Below are 12,049 nucleotides of genomic sequence, written 5' to 3'. Positions count from 1 at the left end.
GCCACATAAAGCCGGCCATGATTCTCTATGGAAAGCCCGTTAATGTTATCTTGTCCTGAGCACAAGCATGGATGTTTTCATTAAATTCCTCTCTATAAAGCCCTGCAGTGTTTTTTCAGAATGTATTCCATTTTCATTCTACCTGATTTCAAGACCTGTGACATGTCTGTGTTCTGTTCCATCTGTTCAACACACTTTTGCTTGATTTAAAGATGTCTAGTAATGCAATGCCGTGTTAACTACAATCCCCTCAGTTCTGCTCAATGCTTGAGGCAGCAAGATCACAAGAGCCCCTAATGAAACACTTGTCATCTCCTCTAACTAAACCTTACTTAGTCCTGCTGTTCTCAGCTCAGCTGCACACTTGCTCATATAAACCCAGTCATTTATATTCTAAATCTACTTTTTTTCGTTAACTGATTTTCACTGCTTGTTCTTGAACTATGAAAAACATAACTTTAGCAAAAATGAACCTGTTTGTTTTCCCACAAAAATTGGCAGCTCTATAGACCAAAGCCCTACTATAAAGTTCTTTGAGAACTTAGATTTTTGTAGTTGGGCAGTCAAAAAAGAAAATAAACATCTAAAAAGTGTATTTCTAACACTTACAGAGTGTTTTTCAATGGAAATTTTGGTCACGCTTTGGCTTATCCTAGGCGTGTCGACTCTAGCCAGGTCAAGTAAACAATATTTCTTTAAACGGTACAAAAGTAAAAACACAGGCTTACCATAGTTATGTAAACATGTTCTGTAAATATTACAAATAATAACCATGTAAAAAAAATATCCAAAGCTGTGTACACACGGTGCAATATTTCGCTCCGATATATATATCGATCGGCGATATATCGCTGAGAGAGATATCGCTCAGTATCCCGTTTGCATCAGCGAGATGGTCGTTGATGAAAAAGAAACTGCCGGGGGAGCCTGGCAATGGAAATCAGCTGGTCGCAGCAGCATGCTCCTGCGACCAGCGATCACTACGGGGGAAAAAACGGGAGCACGCACCCAGAGATATATTGCCGGTGCACACTCCCATTGCTGGAAATATGGTCGCTCAGCGACCATATTGCTGGCAATATTAGCAAAAATCGCCCCCGTGTGTACACACCATTAGAGAAGTGGAGACCAATGAACTACTGAATTTACTATATGATTTGGTGGGCATTGTAATTTATGATATATAAATACTCACTGCTGTTGCACCACTGGTCCACTGACACAACAGCTTCTCTCTTTACTCCCAACAGCTGGAGCGGAAGTAAAGCCAGCAATATGGAGTTTACTCTACAACCTGACATCACACTCTTCTGTACATGGCTTGAACTATTCTAAAAGTGGGGCAGAATGCAACATTTCTTCAGTATACCAGCCTTAATTTAATAAAGTATCAAATTTACTTAACATTACAATATTATTTTCAATAGATGTATGTTAAGCTTAACTTAGACAGTTATCAAATTGTAAAGCAGCCATTTTGTTTCATTTTTCTAGGAGTCCTCAGCTGAGGTATTTTTAAGGATAATAAAATGAAATCAACATCTCTTCTAACAATACACGTATAGACAATAATAGTTTGTATTTAGGGCATTACTTATCATCTTACCATGTTTTAGCTCCCGCAACTCTTTTATAAATTAAACCCTACCTCTCTATATAGAGTATAACCAGAAGCAGACATATGTACATAAATACCAATGAAAAACCCTGGTTCACAGCCTGACTAGAAAGCCAATATGTTCTTGACGTTCAACCAAAACAAACCTTACAAACTTACTAGTTGAAAAACTACGAAATAAGCACTTTAAATTTAGAATTTGCCGCAGCTGTGTATGTCATTCTTGTGAAATACAAGGAACCTTTTCAGTCTACTTCCTCCAAGATGTCAGCTTCTTTACTCTGCAAAGTATGTGGTTTTAGGATTCATTAAGTCCCCCTCGCTCAACATGTAATTGCTCCTTTCTTAGTGACTGCACACATTCAAACTCAGGCCACTCACTTTGCTTTGGCTAGTAGAAGTGATGTTCACAGTTGGAGTGATTATCAGGTAAACATTCCCTTTCACTGGTACCATAACAGCATTTTACCTTACAGACATTGAAATAGTACCATAAATCATTAAATCATTAATAATGATGTGTATTGTCATATATATACAAAGTATTACTATAGCAACATTTTGTTTGCTGAGCTTTTAATACTGTGGATTGTATTTATTAATTAGAAAAAAGTCCTATCTGTTAAGGTGTCACCATTGCCATTGTACAGATATTGCCAAGATAGTGATAAGATTCACCAGAAAAGCACGAAGAAGCCTATTGAACAAGGATGGACAGTTATGGATATAATAGAAATAAATTAACATAAAGATGCACTAAGATTCACAAAGTGATAAAATGGAGAGTGAAAAAAAAAACATCCAATCAGATCCTAACTGCTGTGTCACGGGCTGGGTTTGAAAAATGTCAGGCAGGAGCTGATTGGTTGGTTATTTATCACTCTCCATTTTATCACTTTGTGAAGCTTACTGCATCTGGACCTGTATCAGTTGCGATATGCAGAAATCCAGAATCATAATTTGCACAACGTTTTTATAAATTTGCTGTACCACCGCCATGGTTCTTATACTGTATTAAAGCAAACATTTAGGTTTCAACTATATATAGATATTGTATTATATTTAAATGACAGAAGTATAAAGAGCTTGTTACTCTAACATTGGAATATACATTGCCTACCACTAGCATTTGTGAAATAGTAGCACTCAGGACGGAGGGAAACTAAAGGAAATAAAAAGGTAGACCTCAGCCAAACACACAACAATTTCATCATTTCCTCTCCTAAATCAGCCCCTGCATATCTAACTGGGAACAACAGAAATGGTACACAAACCCCTCATCTGAAACAACGTAGGGGTTTAATCCTCTCCCGTACATGATGTGCACTTGTTTATCATTATAATAATAAAATAGACATTCAATTCAAGTTCTAAGTAATCATATAGCCTTCCATTCAGATGTAGAATTGTAGTGAACTCTGTTTATACCTCTCGTTTTTTTATGACTTCATATTTTGGCTATAAAACTAAAATATTTTACTAGTCCTCTTGATTGTGTGCAAGCACGCCATGCTTTGCTAGACAATGCAATATCCTTAAGGGGCATATTCTCTAAGCTCTCGCAGCTTTGGTACAAAATTCCTACTGCAGTCAGTGCCGCCTTTTCTACAGCCTGCACATTCCTAATTGAGTTAAAACAAGCCTTAGAGGGACTTAGACATTGTTGCTTGAAAAATCCACCTGCAAGTCCTAACCAGTATCTGCTGATCTTTTAATGCCCATGCCTGTCTTTTTCTCTCTCCACTCTGTCACTGTAGCTTTGGACAAGCTCAGCACTCAGCACCTGTACCACCCGACACAAGTGGAGATTGTACAGTCCAACGTAGTGTTCGATATTAGCAGCCTCATGCTGTATGGTACGCAGGCTGTACCTGTGAGGCTCAAGATCCTGCTGGACCGGCTCTTCAGTGTATTGAAACAGGAAGAGGTCCTACACATCTTGCATGGCCTGGGATGGACACTGCGGGATTATGTACGTGGATACATACTTCAGGTGAGAGACTTTATCAAAGATTTACAAGATAAAACAGCATAAAGGGAAAATAATTAGCAATTTCTTGTATTAGCGGAAACATTTTTCCTTGTACAAGTCACTGAGCTTGGTAGTACATTTGCTAATGCTATATTAAACAAAATCATATTTATCTACTTATTAAATATAAGAATATATTTGTAAATATAAGAAAGCCATGAGGGCATATTTTTTCTTTTTTAACTGATATATATTCAATTTTAAGATAAGTACACACACACACACACACACACACACACACACATATATAAAGTTATGTGTGTGTGTGTGTGTGTTTATGTGCATATACAGTATATTTGTTAATAGAATGTGTAGTTATGTATAGTCTATATCAGTCCATCAGGCTCTTGTCTTCCTAGCTTTGACTACAGTGTTAAAGTATGCTTTCCTTGTTACGTTTTCATATTCCATGTCTGCAGTGCTGTGAAACAGGCATCATCATTTTCTGGGAAGTCAATAACTGGTATTACAGTTAGTGTCCCATTTTACATTGATGTGTGTTGCTTTTTCTCACTGTGCATATTGCAGTGAAACAGAGAAATACTTTGGCCAACATTTCACACAGTATACTGCCATACAGCCAACATCTGAAAATGCTTTTCGGGATTCATGCAAAGAATGTGTAATATAAATGGCTATACTCTTTTCAGCTGAGGAACGTTTTTATTGCAAACAAAGGCAATAAATTCAGGCTTGAACTGGCTATTGAAGTTACCACAAGTTCAAGCTGGGCCGCAAGCCTAAGTGGGCCTTTGGCAAACCCGATACATGTAAGAATACATGAAAGAATGACGTCACTTTAAACCCCTAATATTACTTTATATATATCTCAGTATTATATGCCATTGGGTATACAATATGTTTGCTGAAAATAAAATGGCAATTCCGAATCAGTAATAGGACTCTGTAGCTAGGATTTCCAGTGGGCTCATAACACTTCTGCTTAACTCTTGTGTTAGAAATTGGCATGACACACTCACAAGGTGCCATAGAGGACAGGGCCTGGCATAGAAAATTTAAGGGGCATGGCATGATCAAGCCTCCTAAAAACCTATTAAAAAATTGAGTTCTTTGCAACACAAACCATCGCCGCATGCTTTGCAGGGGAGTGTCTCTTAGCCAAGGGCAGCTCGGCGGGACAGAAGAGACTGCTGCAGCTCAGTGACAGCTACCTCTATGGACCTACTGCGGCATGCAGTAGTGTGCTCTGATCTGGTGATGGGGAGGGGGGGGGGGGGGGCAATGGCAAACCTGGGCCCCCACTGAAACACCTCCAACAAGCCTAGGACTGGGTCATTAATATGCCCTCCTTCTCAGGAACTCATTTTACAGTATACCACAGCTAACTATTTTTTCTTTGTAGATGGCTACAGCGGGACACTAGATATAGATATAGTTTTTGCACAAGAAACTTTTTCTCAGCAATGTTCAAGGGAGAGATAGCCAGAGCTATATTAATATGAGTAATATTCAGCGTTAGAACATAGCACAGTCTTTGCTTTTGAACTAATGTTGGATGAAACTGGTTTCTTATCAAAGACTTTAGTAAAACAGTAGTACAAGTGATTTAGAGTATTCATTTTCATTCAGATTCCCAAATCTCTGATGCAGAGGTAAATGTTTCTCGTCACTGCATATGTATTACAACTAGTAGAGGGCCAGATGCACTAATCTTCAAAAGTGATAAACTGGAGAGTGATAAACAGCCAGCCAATCAGTTCCTGCCTGTCATGACACAGACTGCGTTTGAAAAATGTAAGTCAGGAGCTGATCGGCTGGTTGTTTATCACTCTCCATTTTATCACTTTTAAAGCTTAGTACATCTGGCCCAAAATCTTCTCAGGATTATGTACTAACCTATTTAATGAAACATAATGTCCATATGCCATGACTAGAAACAAAATGGGAGCACACAAATTTTACAAAGTCTAAAGAGATGCCTTACTTTTATAAATATGACCTTTTAAAATATATGACATAGAGATAAGCATGATCATTGTAATACTGTACATGTATTGACCTGTTCACTTCACTCTACTGGCTGGTAGACTGTCCTTTTTGGACCGTTATGGCAAGGTACGGTAAACTTTTGATGTTCTTGATATAACTGTAGCAAATATATCTAGGATATATGTTCATGGGATTCAATTAATTTTCTAGTCCAGGCCTGGACTTTCCAGGTGTGGCTTTCCTGGTGTAGTAAAAATACAAGTCACAGTATTCCCTGCTAGCAATCATCTACATGTGACTAGAAGGGCTGTTTAACATGCAGGGAGGCTAGATGTAAGCGGACACACTTGTATACGGCAAAGCACGCTGGGACATGTAGTTTCACAAAACCTGGTGTGCCTCAACAACCCATGTTTAGTATTGTACATAGGCAGTGGCGACTAAAGTGCTGTCATAGTATCGGAGATTGGCACTGATCCCCAAGGGAAGCCCCACCTCCAGGACTGATGAAAACCTGGCTTACGAAGAGATGCACCTTTTTGCTGGTATGCGGACAGCATTTCCACCAGCACTGGGTAACACCTAAGGTAGGGACACCACTGTACATACAATCCTGACTTCGGGGAGCCGTCCGGCACCCATTTTATGGATTGCAGGCTTTTGCAAGTTGTGATTTGCGTAAAAAGCCTTTACTGCCGAAAACCTAGTTTTCTGGTGTTTGAAGTGGGGTTTCTTTGCACCCCCCTCCCCATGTTTTCCTGAGGAGGTATCTCTATGTAACTAGTGATGGTGCAAGTAAGACTATGTACTGTAGGCTGAAGTAAATCTGCCAATCTCAGGAATTTAAGAGAAGACAATTTATAGTGGAGAATGCTCTTTGGTACAATAGATGAAATTACTTTTTTTTATTATGTTTCTGTGTGAGCTTGGCACGGCTCAAAATTGCCTTATTTTCACACTGTACATTGCTTGTTAATGTTGCTGGCAACATTTTGTTTTTGGATTACATCTTTGTTAGACATCATTAAGAACATGCAAAAACAATCATAAAACTCTCTCTTTACAGGGAGAGCTGTGCCGCAGATGCAGGCTGGAAGGGTTTGTGTAAATAGTTTAAAACAGAAAGAAAGTTTCTCTTTTGTACAACACACATCTATTAATTTTAACCACAAATACACTGTAAATAATGTTAACTTCCATAAAATAAATAGACTGGTGGTTATGCACCATATGTTTTATAATTATCCTGTGGTTTTTGTTTACTGTGCTGTTGCAAATCCCTCAGACAGCTCTGTGAAGCAATGTCTACGCAAGACCGAAAGGCTGTCAGCACTTTCTAGTATCCTTATTAGGGTAAAAGCAGTTTAAACAAAACCAAGTGTCCCTATCTAGTCTGTGTGACCATATTTAACAGGCATATATTGTCTTCTGAAGTTGGCTTCTTTGTCTGTCTGTCTGTCTGTCTGTCTGTGTGTCTATCTATCTATCTATCTATCTATCTATCTATCTATCAATACAGATTTAAAATATATCTTAAGTATTCTAATCGGAATCTGTCTACAATTTGTAGATTTATGTGTATTTTATATATTACAAATCATATTATGGATTTAGTTATCTCACCTACAGTAACAGATGATTATGACCCTTTACATTTATTCTGCAAACGCTACGTATATTTGATAAACAACAAGACACCACTGCTGCGATTCTGAACAGTTCATATGTATTTCAGGAATTCATTTACCTGCACTATAATACACTCCATTGGTATTTTAGGTTTGTTATGTGTTTTCCTTTCATTTATACCCCTTTCAGACAGAAAAGTCTGAAAATCCCGGCAAAGAAACGGCATTTCAAATGCCGTGTCATTTTGCCGGGAGCAGCCTGACCCCCCGTCACACAGAAGAGCAAATTACCGGGTTGAAAATTTCAACCCGGTAATTTGCTGAATAACACGGGTATTTCTTCTGTGTGAAAGGGTCAACACGGGTCATAAATCCCTTGTCCTCGACCCTGGTCAATTCCAGGGTCGGAGACACGGGATTTATGACACGGGTGTGCCCTTTCACACAGAAAAAGGACCTGTGTATTTAATGAAAGTCCCGGGTGGAACTGCTTCACCCGGGTATTTCATTTTCTGTGTGTATTAGTAAATCAGTAGATTTTCTTCCTTTGACAGAAACTAATCATTTCATGGTGTCATTAAACACTTTGATTTTTTTTTTTCAATTTGCTTCAAATGTAACCAATCAATGCACTTTTTTTATTGGATGTGTGCATTGAATAAATACAAATGGTCTCGGAAAACAAAGTATACATACAGTTAAAAGGTACAATATCAATTCTGTAGCTAAAACAGTGATTACTCTTAACCATTGAGAGGATTCATTCTAATCCATAATATGGCTTCCCTGCCAAAAGGGATCTGGTTTGCTGCTTCTTCTGTAGTGTGAGCTCATACATGTAGCATACACAATGCAGTTACAGAGGCTGCGAATGGACTGGGCCATTGATTGCCATAACGGGCCTGGGTACTGAGAAGGGGGGCATTATAATATACTGTATGTATATAAGTACTACACACATCCATGAGGGTGATTGGTACTCACACAATGGACCTCTAGAAACAACTTTTAAAAGCTTCTCTCAATTTTGATACTATCATTTCTTTATGTCCAGTACTAGTTAAAGCCCATCAAAATGAGCTGTGAAACTTTTACTGTCACTTTGAGCTGTGACCATTTTTAGCCAACAAAATCACCACCCCTTCCCAGTCCCTATCTGCTCATACCTCTAATCCAATCTGAAACATTCAGTGTCCCTTCAAAAATTACTTTCACTTTCTGTTATGACATCTTTTAGTACACAAAGGAGTAATTTGGTCCGTTAAGTGGCCTCTAGTGGTCAGTGGCAGTACTTCACTTCATGAAGGTGAGGAGTAGTTAGCTTTTTATGTATATAGAGAAAGAAAGATAGATAGATATAGTCTTCCAATGTCAAAGAAAAACCCCCAAAGGAAACAGACATGACTATTATATATAGGAACAGACAATGAAACAAAAGAAGATGGAGCACATTGTGCTAGACGTGTACCACACAAGAAACACTTTGCCCTATGTTGCCTGTGTAACAGCAGACAGAGCAGTGCTCATCTCAGAAAAAATACTTCTACATTTCCAGATAAATAACAAATTTTATTCCGTATAAAAATGTGTTTTGTTCCCAGTGTCTTGGCATCTGTGCCGGACACATTTTACATCTGTTCTACTAAAAGGCCTGGAGGACAGGGAGGGGAGACAGTGTGTAGGGTGTGAGGGGGAGGGGAAGCTGAAGGAACGGCTACAAATCTCTTAACTTCATCATTGATGCTCCTGCAATTTGAGAATCATATTTCCTGACAGGGCTATCTCTTTCACATCACTGTCCCTCACTTTGTGATGACAGTGCCGCCTAAGAGCAAAGCACTGTTCCAGAGTCCCCTCATCCCCTCTCCCTCTTGACTTCAATTTGCAAGCGCAGTGCTCGTTCCAGTGACAGGCAGGTCGTTCGTGCTTGAATAACTTGCGCTCTGAGCTGTACAGTTTGTGGCATCCATGTAATGCTTAGCAGTAGGTACAGCTGTTAACCATTCGCTTATAAATAATCTCCCCCTCCCCTCACAACCTGTCTCCCAGGTAGTATACCTGTCACCATTAATAACTCACAGCCTGTGCTCCCAAGTGATCTGGCCCATCTCATGTCATTCACAGCCGACTGGTGCGCAGGCCAACTAGTTCAAGCAGACAGCCTAAGCAATTCACTCACGGCATTAGCTGTGAAATAATTTCATTTTGTCAGAGATACAAGGAGAAAATGACAGACCTGGTTTTCGTTCAGTGTCTTCCGGTATGTTTGGAAGAGGATTGCTGCCTACCTGGACATACATCTAAATAAATAGACCTTTACTTGACAAAAGTGTCAAGAATGGCCATTATAGGTAATCATAAGCATTTATTAGTGCAGGTCAGCTGAGAAAAACGCTCATTTATAACAATTCAAATAATTTACAAATGGCCTCTTTGTTAAATAAATAGCATGTTATTGTAAAAAATCCACTAGCATTGAAATATAAAGGCAAGGACACATTGTGTACCGATAATATGTGTAGTTTCTGTTAGCAGAGGCGTATCAAGAGAGAGGGAGGCTCTGTCCAGGCCCCCTCCTCTCTAACCAGCAGAGGAAAAAACTCTGGAAACTAGGGTCACTAGGAGACTCTAGTAGTGTCCCAGAGTATAGTGTGCACACGCAGGTCTCCGGGAAAATGGGAGCTGTGGTGTTTTCCCTCATGATTTTCCTACTGCACATGCACAAAATGCCAAAAAAATGGACATCGCTCCATTTTCCTTGTGGTTTCTGCAGCACTGATGCAGGACATTGCAGGGTAAGTATTGACAAAAATAGGTGTAGGGTGTGCAGTGTGGGCCCCCATGAACCCCGGGGACCTGTGTGTATCGCATACAATGCATCCATTACAGATACGCCAGGGCCCATTAGGGGAAATATTTAGGCTTTATATGATACACCTTGATGTGCAGTGAACAGTAAGAAAGGACAAGCTAACACAATTATTTGTATATTCAAAGATTTGTGAAACTCTATGTACTATACAGTATGTCCATCTGTCTGCCAGTTAATGTCATATTATAAAGATAAGTTATATCCATATTTACTTTTATACTATATCTATAGAGATAGTGCTAGATGCTATTAGTGCCAGGACAGTCTGGGTGTCCAGTGCAGGTTCAGGGAAGTAAAATCTATTGGGCTGATTCAGTTGTGGTGTGTACCCCTTGCTGTGTATCTATAGGAATGGGCATCTATCGTAACTATTCAGTTGTTGCTCCAATCAGACACCCTTTAGCCATGGTACACATTTTTCTCACAGCCTCTGAGGGTGCACAAAGCACTCAAACCTGGACTTTAAGATGCCTAAATGAAAACTTTAGACAGGTGAAGCTGCTGTGCACTGCTATACCCAGAGCTGTAAGTCGCATTAAATGCTAATGGCATCAGAGAAACAATTTAATATATCTGCTAGATTCCCATTCATTTAGACAATCTGCAGGGGATGTGTGCTTCAATTCAATTGGCCCATATGTGTCTATGCAGTATATGTACTAAGCCTTGGAAAGAGGAAAAAGTGTATGGAGATAAAGTACCAACCGACCAGCTCCTAACTGTCAAACACCGCCTGCAACATGGCAGTTGGGAGCTGATGGCCTGTACATTACATCTGTCCTATCGCTCTCTCACTAAAGCCTTAGTACATATACCCCTATGTACTATGGGGCCGATTCAGCGGGGTGAATTTGGGCCAGTTCCGATGGTGGGGGGTCTGCGCATGCACAAGCGCGTATTTGTGCATGTACAGACCCCGGCAACAAATGGTTTTCGGCGAGTTACACATTCGCCAGGCCGTTCAATGCGGGGATGGAGGGCTAGGTGCAGATGGGGGTGGAAACGGGGATCGGCCATGGGAGTGCCCAGCGATTTATGTGCGTCTCCATGAAAACGCTGGACATTCCCATGAGAACTCAGGCAGGCCGATGTCTGCCGGGGCAGGCGGCTGGCATCACAGGACATCAGCGACCGACTCATTTTCGGCGATTTGCGACGGAAATAGAGGTCAGTTGAGACTAAAGGTGCGTACACGGGGGAGATATATTGCTCAGCAATATATTGCTAGCAATAAATTGCTCAGTGTCTCCTTTTCATCAGAGATGGTCGCTGATGAAAGGGAACCTCTGCCAAGCTCCTGCGACCAGCGATTAGAACGGGGCTGAAAATGGGAGCTTGCACCCAGCGATTTATCGCCGGGGGCACACTCCCATCACTGCCAGCGACCATATTCCCAGCAGTTTCAGCCCCTATCGCAGCCGTGTGTACACAGCTTAACTTTTATTTCCGAAGGCAGAATAAATAATTTGATGGTCAGCGACCATGTAATGATTTCTCCTGCAGAGTCATATGAAGGGATGTGTTAGAAAACATATCCCTTCGCATAGTACCGAGGGGATTCGGCGGTTGGCAGCGTTTCAGTGCTTGGTAAGCGACGATCTTCGCTGCTTACTGAACCAAGCTGAATCAGGCCTATATGTGTGTATTTACCAATATATTTTTCCGTTATCTTTATTTATCTTGCTGTCTATTGATGATCACACAAACATACTGTACAGTATATCTGTACTGCGCTGACTGCCGATGAGAAAGTATGTAACAAAAAATTGCCTTCAGGCCTATTGGCTCTGGAACACCAGTTTATCAGTTCCCCACCACCTCTCCCCTCTGTAAAAATCCATAGTGAAGTGTGAAAAGCAGCAGAAAGCCGTATTTGTGCCAGTGTAGCTTTTTTACTTTCTTGCCAGCACCTTCATCTTCTCATATGTTTCTAGCTAAGGACTAACATG

General features: G+C 40.3%; 1 protein-coding gene across 8 annotated transcripts in view; it reads left to right on the top strand.

The window, feature by feature from the left end:
- Positions 1–12,049, top strand: part of BNC2 (basonuclin zinc finger protein 2) — a 474,973-nt gene that overhangs the window by 369,787 nt on the left and 93,137 nt on the right. For all 8 annotated transcript variants that reach the window (XM_083184331.1, XM_083184322.1, XM_083184341.1 and 5 more), the window contains one exon: positions 3,376–3,611. In XM_083184331.1, coding sequence (XP_083040457.1) covers positions 3,376–3,611 — 236 coding nt within the window. The remainder of the gene's footprint in view (positions 1–3,375; positions 3,612–12,049) is intronic.

Source organism: Crinia signifera, chromosome 1 (genome assembly GCF_055691185.1).
Source record: "Crinia signifera chromosome 1, ASM5569118v1, whole genome shotgun sequence".
Lineage (NCBI taxonomy): Eukaryota > Metazoa > Chordata > Amphibia > Anura > Myobatrachidae > Crinia > Crinia signifera.
Note: the sequence above shows the minus strand (reverse complement) of the source record. Positions and strands in the feature narration are given on the sequence as shown.